General features: G+C 38.1%; 1 protein-coding gene across 13 annotated transcripts in view; it reads right to left on the minus strand.

The window, feature by feature from the left end:
• PTPRK (protein tyrosine phosphatase receptor type K) overlaps positions 1-12,595 on the minus strand; it is a 382,581-nt gene that overhangs the window by 185,842 nt on the left and 184,144 nt on the right. For all 13 annotated transcript variants that reach the window (XM_064413126.1, XM_064413124.1, XM_064413122.1 and 10 more), the window contains exon 6: positions 9,613-9,787. In XM_064413126.1, the coding sequence (XP_064269196.1) occupies positions 9,613-9,787 (175 nt within the window). The remainder of the gene's footprint in view (positions 1-9,612; positions 9,788-12,595) is intronic.

The raw sequence follows: 12,595 nt of genomic DNA on the forward strand, positions 1-12,595 counted from the left end.
GCTTTCCTAGAAGCTGGCAAAGAATCTAGGTTACTAAATTCAACATTCCAAATTAGCTGCTTAAGTACAATAGTTTAGCTCTCCATAACACATCAGGAATCATTATGCCACTAGAACACCAACAGGTAGACAGCATGCAGTGAGCTTAAGATCTGGAGACAAATCTCTCATCATCAGGTATTATTGCTTCTTGCCACTGAATCATCCATCATGTCTCTGAGACAGCTTGGAATGATAGTGCCAGACCCTCACAGTACTGCTCCTTGAACTCTGTCTCATCCATCTTTTGCATCATTCCCCATTTGCAGAGAAGTATCATCTCCTTGCTGCAAAACTGAGTGTGAACCTGTAATGCCTTTAACCTGCAGTGCCACTCTAATAGTAATTGATTTCTTTTTATTGAAGGGACAGTGCTCACTGTGTCTACGTACAGCTGCTGAGGATGAGAGATGGTCAGAATGGTACAATGCAAGCACCTATGACTTTAGCAGTATAATCTGTTTTCAAGGAAATAGTTATATTTTCATTGCTAGCTATTTTATAATATTTGTACATTTACCAATATATAAAATTGGTGTAGGAATATATATGTAGTTTGTTTTCCTGCAGTTCAACTACAATTTAATAGCAAGATTCACCCAAATGCAGCTGTCGGTGTGGCTTCATTTTGTATTTTTGTTAAGTGATTCAGCATTAGAACACTGTTAGATTTTTAAATACATACTAAAGCGCACAGGTGCACCTGCATTAAAAAAGCAACTTAAATTAACTCTACATTGATCATGGCGAGACTTCACTAGCATGATGACTTGTGTACCATAAACCACCCAAGACTAAGCGTTTTAATTCAGCTTCGTCTGAATGCTGCTATAAAAGTTTAATAAATCAAAATGATCAAAATGCCCCCAGTGGCAGGTTGGGATTCAGTTTCCAATTCAAATTCCCTTTAATATATGGCTTCTCTGACATCCTGCATTTTCTGCCATCTATGTTGAATTCCAAATGCACTCCTTTTCATCATTACCATGCATCTACTCATCGGCACCCTTTTTAACAACTCTGCACAATACAGAGATGTCAAACCTAGAGGGGTTTTCCCCTCCCCGAAACTGGAAAATGATGGCAAGTAAGGGAGCTTTGTCTATACTTAAGTAAATATTTTAACCTCCATGGTAATGTCAGCGGCATTTAAACTGAGAAAGACCATCCTGAGCTGCAGTATTTAAATGAAATATTTGATTTAAATAAATGTAGAGACAGACCAGATACTGGAAGGGAAATTATCCAAGTGAAATACAGCAGTGCTGTGGTGGGGCAGTCTGGAGACATCTCTAATTAAGATGAGAAAAATTACTTTACTGCAAATGATCTTCATGTCACTGTACTTGGATAAAACACAGATATAAGAAACAAAGAATCCTCTTATTTCCTTCCTGAAGTGACGCCTGCCAAAAGCCTTTCCCTTGCCTCTTTTTTCCTTTGCACCAACTCCCATAAGCCTATAGGCCAGAAAGAATCCCACTATTTAAAGTGATTACATTTTAATTTTCCAAATGCTTTATTTGGTGTTTGGATTCACTTAAGTAATTTCACAGTAAGGAGGCACATGAGAACATGGCAGAGGTGTAGAAGAGCACCTAAACAGTGAGATCTCACTCATGCCTTCACTGATGCATGATATCACATCTGTGATATCACTGGCAGCACCATTTTGAATCAGGATGAGTGAAGCTGCATTGTTTCTCAGCTTTGCTGGATTAGGCAGAGCTGGTGATACCCAGTTTATGTTGCCTGTAAGGGGGCTGATAATACCTGATCTGCCACAGAGGCAGGAAACCTGTGAGGAATATTACCTAAAGCCAGCACAAAGCCTGACAGCACAGAGCTAACTCTGCAACTGTGAGCTATTGGGTCAAGATCATCCCAGGTCACCACCCATTACAGGCTCCCACTGATTTTCATTGACCCTGCAGCTGTATTTATTTTGCTGCCAAGCCATAGCAAGGTCTCCACAAGAGCTTACAAGAACAAGTAGCAGTCCAGTGCCTGGCAAGCAGGGAAGGGCGCTTTTCTGGAGATTTGCTTTAAAAGCACATTCCTGCTTGAACGTTTATGTAACATGGTCAAAGAGGGCCATCAAAAAAACAGTCAGGCCTGCTACATGTTCATTCCTGGAAACAAAGTAGTGTGATGCCAAATGACAGACAAAATAAAATGTCACACCTACTAATTAGAATGACAGAAGAAAAGCTATATGTAGTTCTAGATGTGATCAGATGCCTAGAAATGCAACTCTATTGACATATAGAAAAGCAGCCCTCAGAAAAGAGCAGAAATAGCCATGCAAACATCGATCCAGCTAATTGTCAGCATTCCTAGTCGTCCTCCTCCTCTTCTTTCTTTTGTTCTGATTTCCACCCAGAGCCTGTGAAAAGAGTATTTTCATCATACTTCTTGCCACTGAGAAGCAAGCAGAAGACAGAAGAGCTTCCACAGAAGCTATCCCATGTGCTCTCATGCAGGCAGTATGAAGCCTTGAAGAAAATACAAGAGGAAATCAGGCTGCTTGGACTCGTGAATCAAAGTGCCACAAAGCATCAACATCCATCATGGATGTCAGGAAAAAACATACACCAGGAAATGAAAAGTATAAATAGAAAATGGCCCTTGCACCAAGTGAATTAGTTAATCATTAATCTGTTCTGGTTCCTGCATGGTTATGAGTGAGAAACTAAGGCACAACACTCCAGGCTAAGATGGTATTGCCCTTCACTTAGATGACATCTGAACCACAGACCCCTGGGAAAAATTCCAAGTCAGCAAAGGATGCTTCTACATCTACTTTTCTATGATACTCTGCCCAATCACCGGCTATTGGGGCAGGACAGAGCTACAGGACTTGGGTTTTTGCTCTGATCCAGACCAGTCACCTTTAAGTTCAGAGAACACATTAAGAAGATGTGTATCAACAGTGAACATATTAAGAAGATGTGTATCAACACTGAAATTGCTATTTTTTGCCTAATGAGAATATTACTTTAGCCTATATCAAGCAGTACAAAATTCATGTCTTGTGAAATAAAAACAAAACATGTGTTTTACCTTAAATGTTTCAGGAGTTCCTGAAGAACACATCAGAACTACAATAAAGCACCAGCTCACATAAGAAAAATTTCAAGAGTCAGCTGGAGATGAGATGGCTCAGGGGGATATTGCCAATGTGCATAAACAGCTGAAAGGAACATGCAAAGAGGAGAGAGCCAGGCTTTTCAGTGGTGCCTAGTGACAGAACAGGAGGCCCTGGGCACCAAGAAAAATAGAGGAAGGTCTCTCTGGACAGCAGGAAACACTTTTTCTTAATGTGAGGGTGCTTGAGAACTGACACAGGTTGCCCAAGGAGGCTGCAGAATATCCATCCTTGGAGACTTTCTGAAGCTATCTGGACATGATCCTGGGCAACTAGGTGATTCTGCTTGAGCAGGGCAAGTTTGGTTTAGATGACCTCCAGAGGTGCCTTTCAATCTCAGCCGTCCTGTGATTTTCATTTCAAATGTAAACCTGTGCAGCCAAGATTGCTCAACACAGAAAGAAAGAATGGAGCCTATGCCAAATACCTGGCATTTCTGTTACCTTGTGTGAATCAGTCTCTCTGGCTTCCTTGAAAAATTCTGTCAAAACTATTTTCTCCTGCTTCTCCAATAAAAGCAGCTTTCCTACACTTCCTGAAGAAAATGAGCAATGCACCTATTAATTATATAAACCAGAGATAAATATTGCCTGAGCAAAGGAGCTGAGCAGAGTTACTTCCACAGACGAGTTGCCTGAGCAGAAAGTAAAGCTGCTATTCTTTCTGATATGTAGATGAATGATGAAACCGCGACTCCTATCTCATTCAATTTATTCATTATGAACAGAAAGACTTTCTGAGGCATTTCATTCTTTTTATGTAAAGGAGGCAGGATTTGACTTCAAGGTGAAAGCCTCTCTTTACCTGCTGTAAGGAACAGAGCATTGAAAAATAGGAAGATTCACATGTTAAACCTACTTAAAGAGGATAAGATCTTAATACAATAGAGAAATTAAAACCAGAGAATACCACAAAAAGATCAAGTTAATTGGATCCTTGACTCTCTGACAAATGCTTATACCTAAATATACACTCAAAATATAATTTGTGTTTTATTAGCAAGGTTTAGAAAAACTTTACAAAATAATTTCCTTCTTTTCTAACTACTCCAAAGTAATTATAACATTATCATCTGCTCTTCTTGCAGGGATACAGCCATGAGAGAACTAGGCTACAACTAATTAGGAAACTTAAGAGTATAAAGTCATTTTGAAAATGAGTTGAGTGTCCAGAAGAGTACCAGCATTAATATCAATACTTATGAAAATAAGTATTGAAAATAAGTATTGAAAAATTGCACTTATGAATGAAGCACAACAGCCACAGGGGGCTTCTGACACAAATAAAATATTTGCATACCTCTGTTGAAGTCTGCTGATGATTCAAAAGGAAACCTAGCCAAGCTAGTGATGACAAGCTCACAGATTCCAATAACTTGGACTGCAAAATCTCTCTCCTCAATTTCCTCTCTGGACTGAAATTCAGCGAGTTCAGAAAAACACACACCAATGGTCTTCCGCCAGACTTTTCAAAGATACAGTCCAAAGCCACTGACTCTTGGAGACTGAACTTCTGAACACATTACAAAGCATCTCTAATAACCTGAACTGTCTAATGTTTATGATGGTGGGTAATATCACCAGAGGGGAAAATTTATTTTTTTTACAAATGTCCTATTTATCAGAGAACTTAATAATGGAGGGCAGAAATATGGGGCATTTTGTAAAATTGGTGTAAAAATATTTCAGTCCATTTGCAAGCAGGGAACATAAATTTAGGCTACCTGATGTATTTACTTTTTACCTGCCACCTAGTGCTCTCCTTGACATATTTTTAAGTCTGTTATTATACTGAACAAATAAACCAAGTCACAAAATTGAATACACACATCTGAAGCAAGCTTAGAAATTTCACTTATTTTTCCAGAGAAAACAAGCACCAGTGAAATTTGGAAAGTGCATTTCAGTACACAGCTTTCTCAAATGGAAATATTTCAAAGCTTTCTTGTAGGAGAAAAAGAATAATGCTCCCATGAGAATTACTTGCCAGGGGCAAACTCCATCTTCACAGTGCTCTAGCATCACCAGGAACCAGCCAAATTACTAGTTTTCCTATATAAAATCCCTAAAGAGATTCAGACAAGAAAGGTAGAAAAATCACTGACAGGCTTGCATAACAGGAACTGCTTCCAATGGCAAACTTAGCTCAATAAGGCTAACAAAGAGTCAAATATAATCACAAATTCCAAAACTTGAACCTGATGACTTAGAAGTGAGTCCGCTTGCAATGTCAAATCAAACACAAGAAATAATGATATCCACAAACTCATACAAACAGGTGAGATGCCTAGAAACAGGTCAGCTCATCAAAACTTAGGATTTCTGCAGGAACATTCAGAAGATGAAAACTTCAACAGAGGAAAACTGCCTTTGTCTGCTGTTACTAGCTTGGATTTACCAGATGCATGAAGACAATTCCACATTGAAACTATAATTCAGGGCAGAGACTTTGCTTTGGACCCAGAACAGAAGAGATGTTTTGGTTGGATGAAGAAATGCAAAAAAAAAATAATAAAAGATCATGTAGTAAACCCATAAAATTTGCTGTAATTTATGGCTCAAATAACACTTATAAACTTATCAGTAGAATCGGAACTCTCCACATAATTATTATTATTATTATTAACAAATGCTACATTTGATTCATACATGTCAAGGTTTTTATCCTTTGTTTTTCTATTTTATCTTTAATTCTAACAGTTTCTTCCACATCTTATGTGCAAGATACACTACATAAGATAAAATGCACCATATTTCTTGCTGATTTTGCAGCATGTAATAGCATAACATCAAGTTTTCTACAATTATTTTTCTAACAATGTGCAGCTACTTTGCTAAACACATGAGAATGTAACATCAGCTTCATTCCCGTCTCACAGCCACTTTTAACATGCCATGTCAACTAAGAAGTTGATCACAGCTGCTGTGTTGGATACTACCTCGTTTCTTGATGCACAAGGCAACTTTTCTGGAAAATACTGACAACTTCAGAGAAAGATTCCAGTACGTTTTTTAGAGCACAGAACAATGAAGCAGTACAAGAACTGATTAGGGGGTCAAAGTTCTCTACTGATTGAAGATCAGAACAATTAATACTGTAACTTGGAAAGGCTACACAGTTGTATATATCAAATATACACATGAGCCGGGGCACAGGTGATCTCTTTGGACACTTCTTTTGGGCACAACTGTAGGAGTCTACAGCTGCACATTAAGCAGCAGAGACTTCGAGATACACTTGCTCTCAAAAGCAAGTAAGAAACAAGTAAAAAAGAAAGACACCATCAGCTTCTTGCTCACTCTTACCTATCACAAATACTACAAATACTGTTCCTTCCTCCAGCATCTCCCTCAAGCTCTAATGCAGCCAACCCTGAAGACTTCAAGAAATTCTCTTCCCAGAAATTGCCAATTTACCAGAGAAAATATAAATAGACAATTGATCTGATGGACGTATTCAGGAGGGTAGGTCAACAATAATGACAACATCAAACTTCCTGTAAAAGAAAGGGGAAAGGGAAAACTCCTTCTACATGAATCCCAGAATAATAGCAGCACCATTGAAACCATGCAAAAAAAAATCAATACAGTGCAGCCACTGAGCTGGGAGCTGAAGACCAGCTCTATAAAAAAGTGAGCCATTAAATCATTGACTGGAACTACTTTTGGTAAAATTTCATAATTTAATTACAAATCCTATCCTAGTTCAATTTTTCTTCAAAAAACTAATCAGAGTAATTGAGTTATCTCTTTCAAGGTCTTGAAATGTATACCATCCCTCCCAGGTAAGTACATTTGTAATAGAGTTTAGAACTCCACTAAAAGTAATTCTTCTGCTAACGCTCAAAATAAAATAAAGATGTTTCAACATAATGTACATTATAGGACTGGAAACTTTCATTGCTAATCAAGACTAACTTATAGTTTGCTCATCAGGAAAATAGCAGATGCCTCTAGACCTGTATTATGGTATCACACGTCAGTATAGACATGGGATATATCCCATGGTATATCCTAATCTTGGCCATGAATGCAAACACCAAGGTTTTGAGTTACTGTGCAACAACTCCTGTTCCTCATGCCTTTCTCTCTAATAAACAGTGCTGTCAATAAAGTTTGGCTTCTACAAACCAAAAACCCTATTGTTACTCAGAATTATCTGGAAGCAATACTAAAGCCATGACAAAGTAAATTGTGTTTCATCGTTTTTTTCCCCTCCTCTGGCTGTGAGAACACACAGATCAATACTCTTCAGTATGAGAATTCTGCAGTGAAATTTTCATTTGTTACAAACAGCAACAAAAGGGCCCCAAGCATGCCCTGTCACTTCCAGTTTAGAAGGAAACCCACTAATAAACTCTTCCCCCTGGGTCATCTTTGACAACGGGCAATACTATGCCAGCTCTTATTAAAGGCAATTCATATCAGTGGCCCAAAAATTTCCTCTAAAATTATCATCTTTTGTATCCATGTAGCAGGATGTCAGCTTTAAAGTGCCACTGAGATATAGGACCTGTCATTATGGTTAATTTTCAGCACAGTTTTAACACCAGGGTAGCTGATCCCTAAGGGTATGGGTATGCTTTTTTGGCTAACAAGATTTATTTAGCAGTTATCCAGACAAACAAGAAAATATATTACTGTATATTGCTTTTCAAATACATCAGCAAGCAATAAATCCAACTATAAAACATATATCTTTGTTCTCTACCATGATGTCAAATAGATGAAAATGGTTTTGGAAGGTTTATTTTTTAGGGTGTTTTTTATTTTTTTTATTTATAGACATATATATATGTGTGTATATGTGTATTTAAAAAAATATATTAAGATTCTTGGACTTCCAATAAAAAGCACACGGAAAGTAAAATTAACCTTAAAAAAACTTCTATAGATTATATATATATATATATATATATATATATATATATATATATATATATAGCCATAAATATGATGTTATCTATGAAATTACCTAAGTTTTTCAGCAGGACAATATGAAGCATTTTAAAAGATGGTACTATGAAATTTTATATTCTTGTTGGGGGTTTTTTTTGAGATAAATAGTATTCTTAACACCATTTTATTGTGATTTTATACTAGAAAAAAGTAGAAAACTTAATTTATTGGATAAATACATTGATTTGCCCTGCCTTTCTAACAACAATAGTCTGTTTTCATGCCTCAACAGGACTTATTTCAATTTATTAGGATGAAGACCATTTGCAGTTTCCTAGACAAAAGGTGCATCTAACAGAATAAAAAGAAGCTCTTAACATGTTGTCTGAATCTTTGTATAGTCAGCAAGGCACATTTTTATTGATGTTTTATAGCAGCCATAAAACCTGGTTGACCTCAATCAACCGGCCTCCCAGGGAAAATACCTCTGCCAGCAAATACCAGACAAAAAATAGGTCAGGGCATTTCCTACACGGCCTTAATTTCTACAAGCTGAGGACAAACTTGCTTGCCCTGTCCCCGTTCCCGATGCAGGTCTGACTACAAGGTGCCAAACTGAGCAAACATCCCACTGCTCCACCAAGGAACCGAGCAAGAGCCCAAAGGTGTCAGACCCCTGCACCTACCTGGCCAGAACAGCCCCTCTGCCAGGCAGCAGCCCCCCAAACAGATTTTGTACACCTCTTCTTTCTTCCCAGTTAAAAAACTGTAAACCTCATCACAGCTAAGAATGAAACAGGAAGTTTTGGAGGTAACATCATTAGGCAAGAAGCGGTTCAATAGCTTATTCCAGGCCACAGAGCACACAATTTTGGAAGTGAAAACTGAACTTCTGTGTTCAATCACATCCTCTGCCAGTCAAGATTACATGTTTCCAGAGCAAAAAATGCAAAAAAGAAAAAAACCTCCAACTTGATCACACCACAAACCAGCTATGGTTGCACAGCAGCAGGCTTTTGAATTAATTTCAACCAAAAAAGTATTTCAAGGGGGAAAAGCAAGTTTTCTTTTCTTTCCATTTACTTCTCTATTGGAAATCATCACAGAACATCTCCACAATGCTCCCAGTAGTCCTTGGGTAGGTGAAAGTTTACAACTCTTTTAATCTACCTGTCTCCCAGGTAACAGACCAATGTATTATTTGCTCTACTACCAGTATGCTCAAAGGAACAGATTTTAAAAGGGAATGGTAACTATGTATAGGTGGAAATCTAACAAACAGCATTCCCAGAAAAGCATGCAGGCACATTCCACACACTGTGGGATCAGGGTTTCACACAGGTGCATTCCATGGAAAGCAGTTTTAAGCTTTGCAATCCAGTCCTTCATCTCATGTGAGTTTCACAGGGCTATCTTTGTGTGATCGTTTCAGATCAAGGCATATGTAGGCTAAATAAAAAGTGCAAGCAGAAAACATTGGTATTAAAAGCATTTAACTGGATAAAATGAAAATAAATAAGACTTTACCTCGAACAATAAGTTGAGCAAAGTTTGAGACTCCAGAACCTCTCTCTGACTGAGTTACACAGCGATATAAATCCTGGTCAGTTTTTGTCACCTCTTGCAACTTAAAGGTAGCTGCAAATCTTCTGTGATTGATATTTTTAGTCTGAGCAACTGGAATATCTTCCCCATTTCTTCTCTGAAAATAAGAGTAACCAAGGCAGAGTTAACTCAAAAGATATAAAAGACATTTACCATTATCGTCATACAAAGAAGACACAAAAAACAAAACTTCAACCCAAATGCACTCAGACCATGCTACCATGCATTTCCATGATAGAAGAGCTCAGGACCGAGGTCCCATCAAGAAACAAACAGTACTCAATATCATTTCAAAATGGAGTTAGCAGCGAAAAGTACCATCAGGATTTTGCACTGGCACAAAAACAAGACCATGACATACTCAACTGCAACTGCCTTAGAGCTGGAATCATCCTAGGATAGCCCAGCAGCAGCAGTTGTACTCCTAAGAAAATTCATTCAACTTTAAGGAGATTTACAACACATACACTGGGTGTATTGTAAGATATGTTTAAACAAACCTGGCATTGAGGTATTTCAAAGGTCTGCAACAGCTCTTTTTTCACCAACCAACCAATGTTTCCTTTTTAATGCTACCTTTTATCTGTCCAAGTTCAATACCTTCTAAAATTTTAGCTTTGTTATACTAAGCACCACCTATCCATCTAAAGCTAGCTGAAATAAAAAGTGGAGGGCAGGAAGGCACTAAAAGAGGAATCACACAGATCTAATTTAAAGGAAGAAGCTTAGAGAGTTCTTAAAAAAAGGCACAGCTACCACAAATCACAGAAAAATTTAATCTGTCTGGAGCTGCGGGGCCAGGTGACAGGTCAGGAAGACAGAAACAGTTTGAGCTCTTGTGGGATCTCTTTTCCTTATTACCATTCACATGAAATGCTCAATTTTGATTTCCATTGAAAAACAGACCCTCCACCAAAAGTCAGCATTAAAAAATAGCCAGAAACATGCACAAAGAGAACAAACAATATCACTGCTCTCTCCCATGGATCAACTGCATGTTATTTCTTGATCAGGATACAGTTTCTGAGCACTCAGCATTGCTCAGTCCCTGGAAAGATGGCAGAATTTGCTTGCAACCACTCATTCTGCTCAAAATATAGCAAAGTGTGACCTCTGTGAATGTTTTTAGCTCTAATCAACCCCTGGAATGAGAAACTTCATTGAGGTTTTAAACGCCAAGCTTTCTAACACCGAAAGCACTACTGCTGAGCCACAGAATTTAATAACCTGAAAGCCTGTGGCAAAACACAAAGGGCACAAAAAGAGATGATTTAATGCTGCATGTGTATATCAGCCAGCCTCGTGTCACAGGCAGGAGTACTTCATAACATTTTACATCTACCCTTTGTCGTCCTAGCACGGGCTAGTCACTTTAAACAGTTTTGAGGCAGATTAACCAGGGGTTTATCACCACCAAAACAAGCATTCACTCTAACTATTAACATGTTTAAACAGATTAATTCTATTTATACCAAGCAGGCAGATTTCATTCACTCACATTCCAGTACAAAGACCTTGCCATTATCTTTACCAGCTATGGGTTTATTGGTGTGATTTTCTCACTGCAGGAAGACACCATCTGGTTTCCCTCACCCAGCCACCCTCTCTGCCATTTCCTCAGGTGTGAGCTGTGTCTGCAGGGCTGGGCCAAAAAACCCACAAGATACCAAGAGCAAAACCAGATTTCCAGAACAAAAAGACACACAAGACACTTCCATAAGGTACTCTTATTGCTCCTCCCTAAAACTGACATCATCTCATAACAACCACAAGCCTGGTTATCACAGGGGTGGTCTCTGAGGGGGTGTTCCCAGGGCAAAAGCAATGGATGTTGGGCTCTAGGACACCTGGACCAACACTAGTGCCACCAAGTCACCCTGTGACAGACACAAGCTCCATTCTCAGCTCTGTGGGTATCTGATTCCGATTAAAAAAAATTAAGGAAGTTTTCTGATGCCTGCAAATACTCCTACACATGAAAAGCCTTATTGAACTTCAGAAATCAATGAAATTATTAAATTTCAATATAAAGAAAATTAGGGATTATGTTAAAGGCTTTATTTCAGTGATGCTTAAACAAGAGTAGAAATATTTTGTGGGAGGTGCACCTTCCCCTCCAGCTAGTTAGCTTCTTTTGATAGAAAATACTAAATTTGAAATTAGTATTTTCAAGTCTTGCACTCCTCACCCTCCGCCCCTCCCTTAGCGCTGTTCTCCTCCCCAGTATCAACCAAAGGCTTGGACTGTCATAAATTTAATTTGCTTTTAATTTGTTTGTTTGTTTAATATAAACCTTGCATCTAGTGCCTTGAAATAACCAAAATAAACAAAACTCATAGTACTTTCTTCCTCTCAGGCTTGTCCTATGCCCTGATAGCCTTGTCACATCATAGCCACCCAGCAGATAGAAGTCAAACTCCCCCCTAAACACAAACTTGCCATATGATTGCTAAAAATACCAAGCAGCCAATGGTGTATCTTTAAACCTTATATGATATCAGACTTGATGAGGAAATCATGTAATGTAATCATTCTTGTTCTGCTGTGAGGGAAAAATACATATTAGGGAGCTCTCTAAAATGAAGGACTCCATTTCAATAAGTCCAGTGTTTTAAACTGGAATGCCAAATGCTTAGTGTGCAGCAGAGAAGCAAATTCAAGCTACACTATATAAAATAATTTACACTCTGAAGATCAGAACTTGCTTACTTAAGCTCATCTGCATGCTTCAAGTTGAGAAACAAAGTGAATTTGGCTTCTACTTAAAATGAAATATTAATTTACTTCCAGAGAAATGAATTAAAATAAATTTTGGCAAGCTTTACAGTTCTAGAACAACACTTCAGATTTCCTTTTTTTATTTATATCAATGATTTCCTACCATATTATCTTTCAAGGCTTGGAG

The sequence above is a fragment of the Passer domesticus genome, chromosome 3, assembly GCF_036417665.1.
Source record: "Passer domesticus isolate bPasDom1 chromosome 3, bPasDom1.hap1, whole genome shotgun sequence".
In the NCBI taxonomy this organism is placed as follows: domain Eukaryota; kingdom Metazoa; phylum Chordata; class Aves; order Passeriformes; family Passeridae; genus Passer; species Passer domesticus.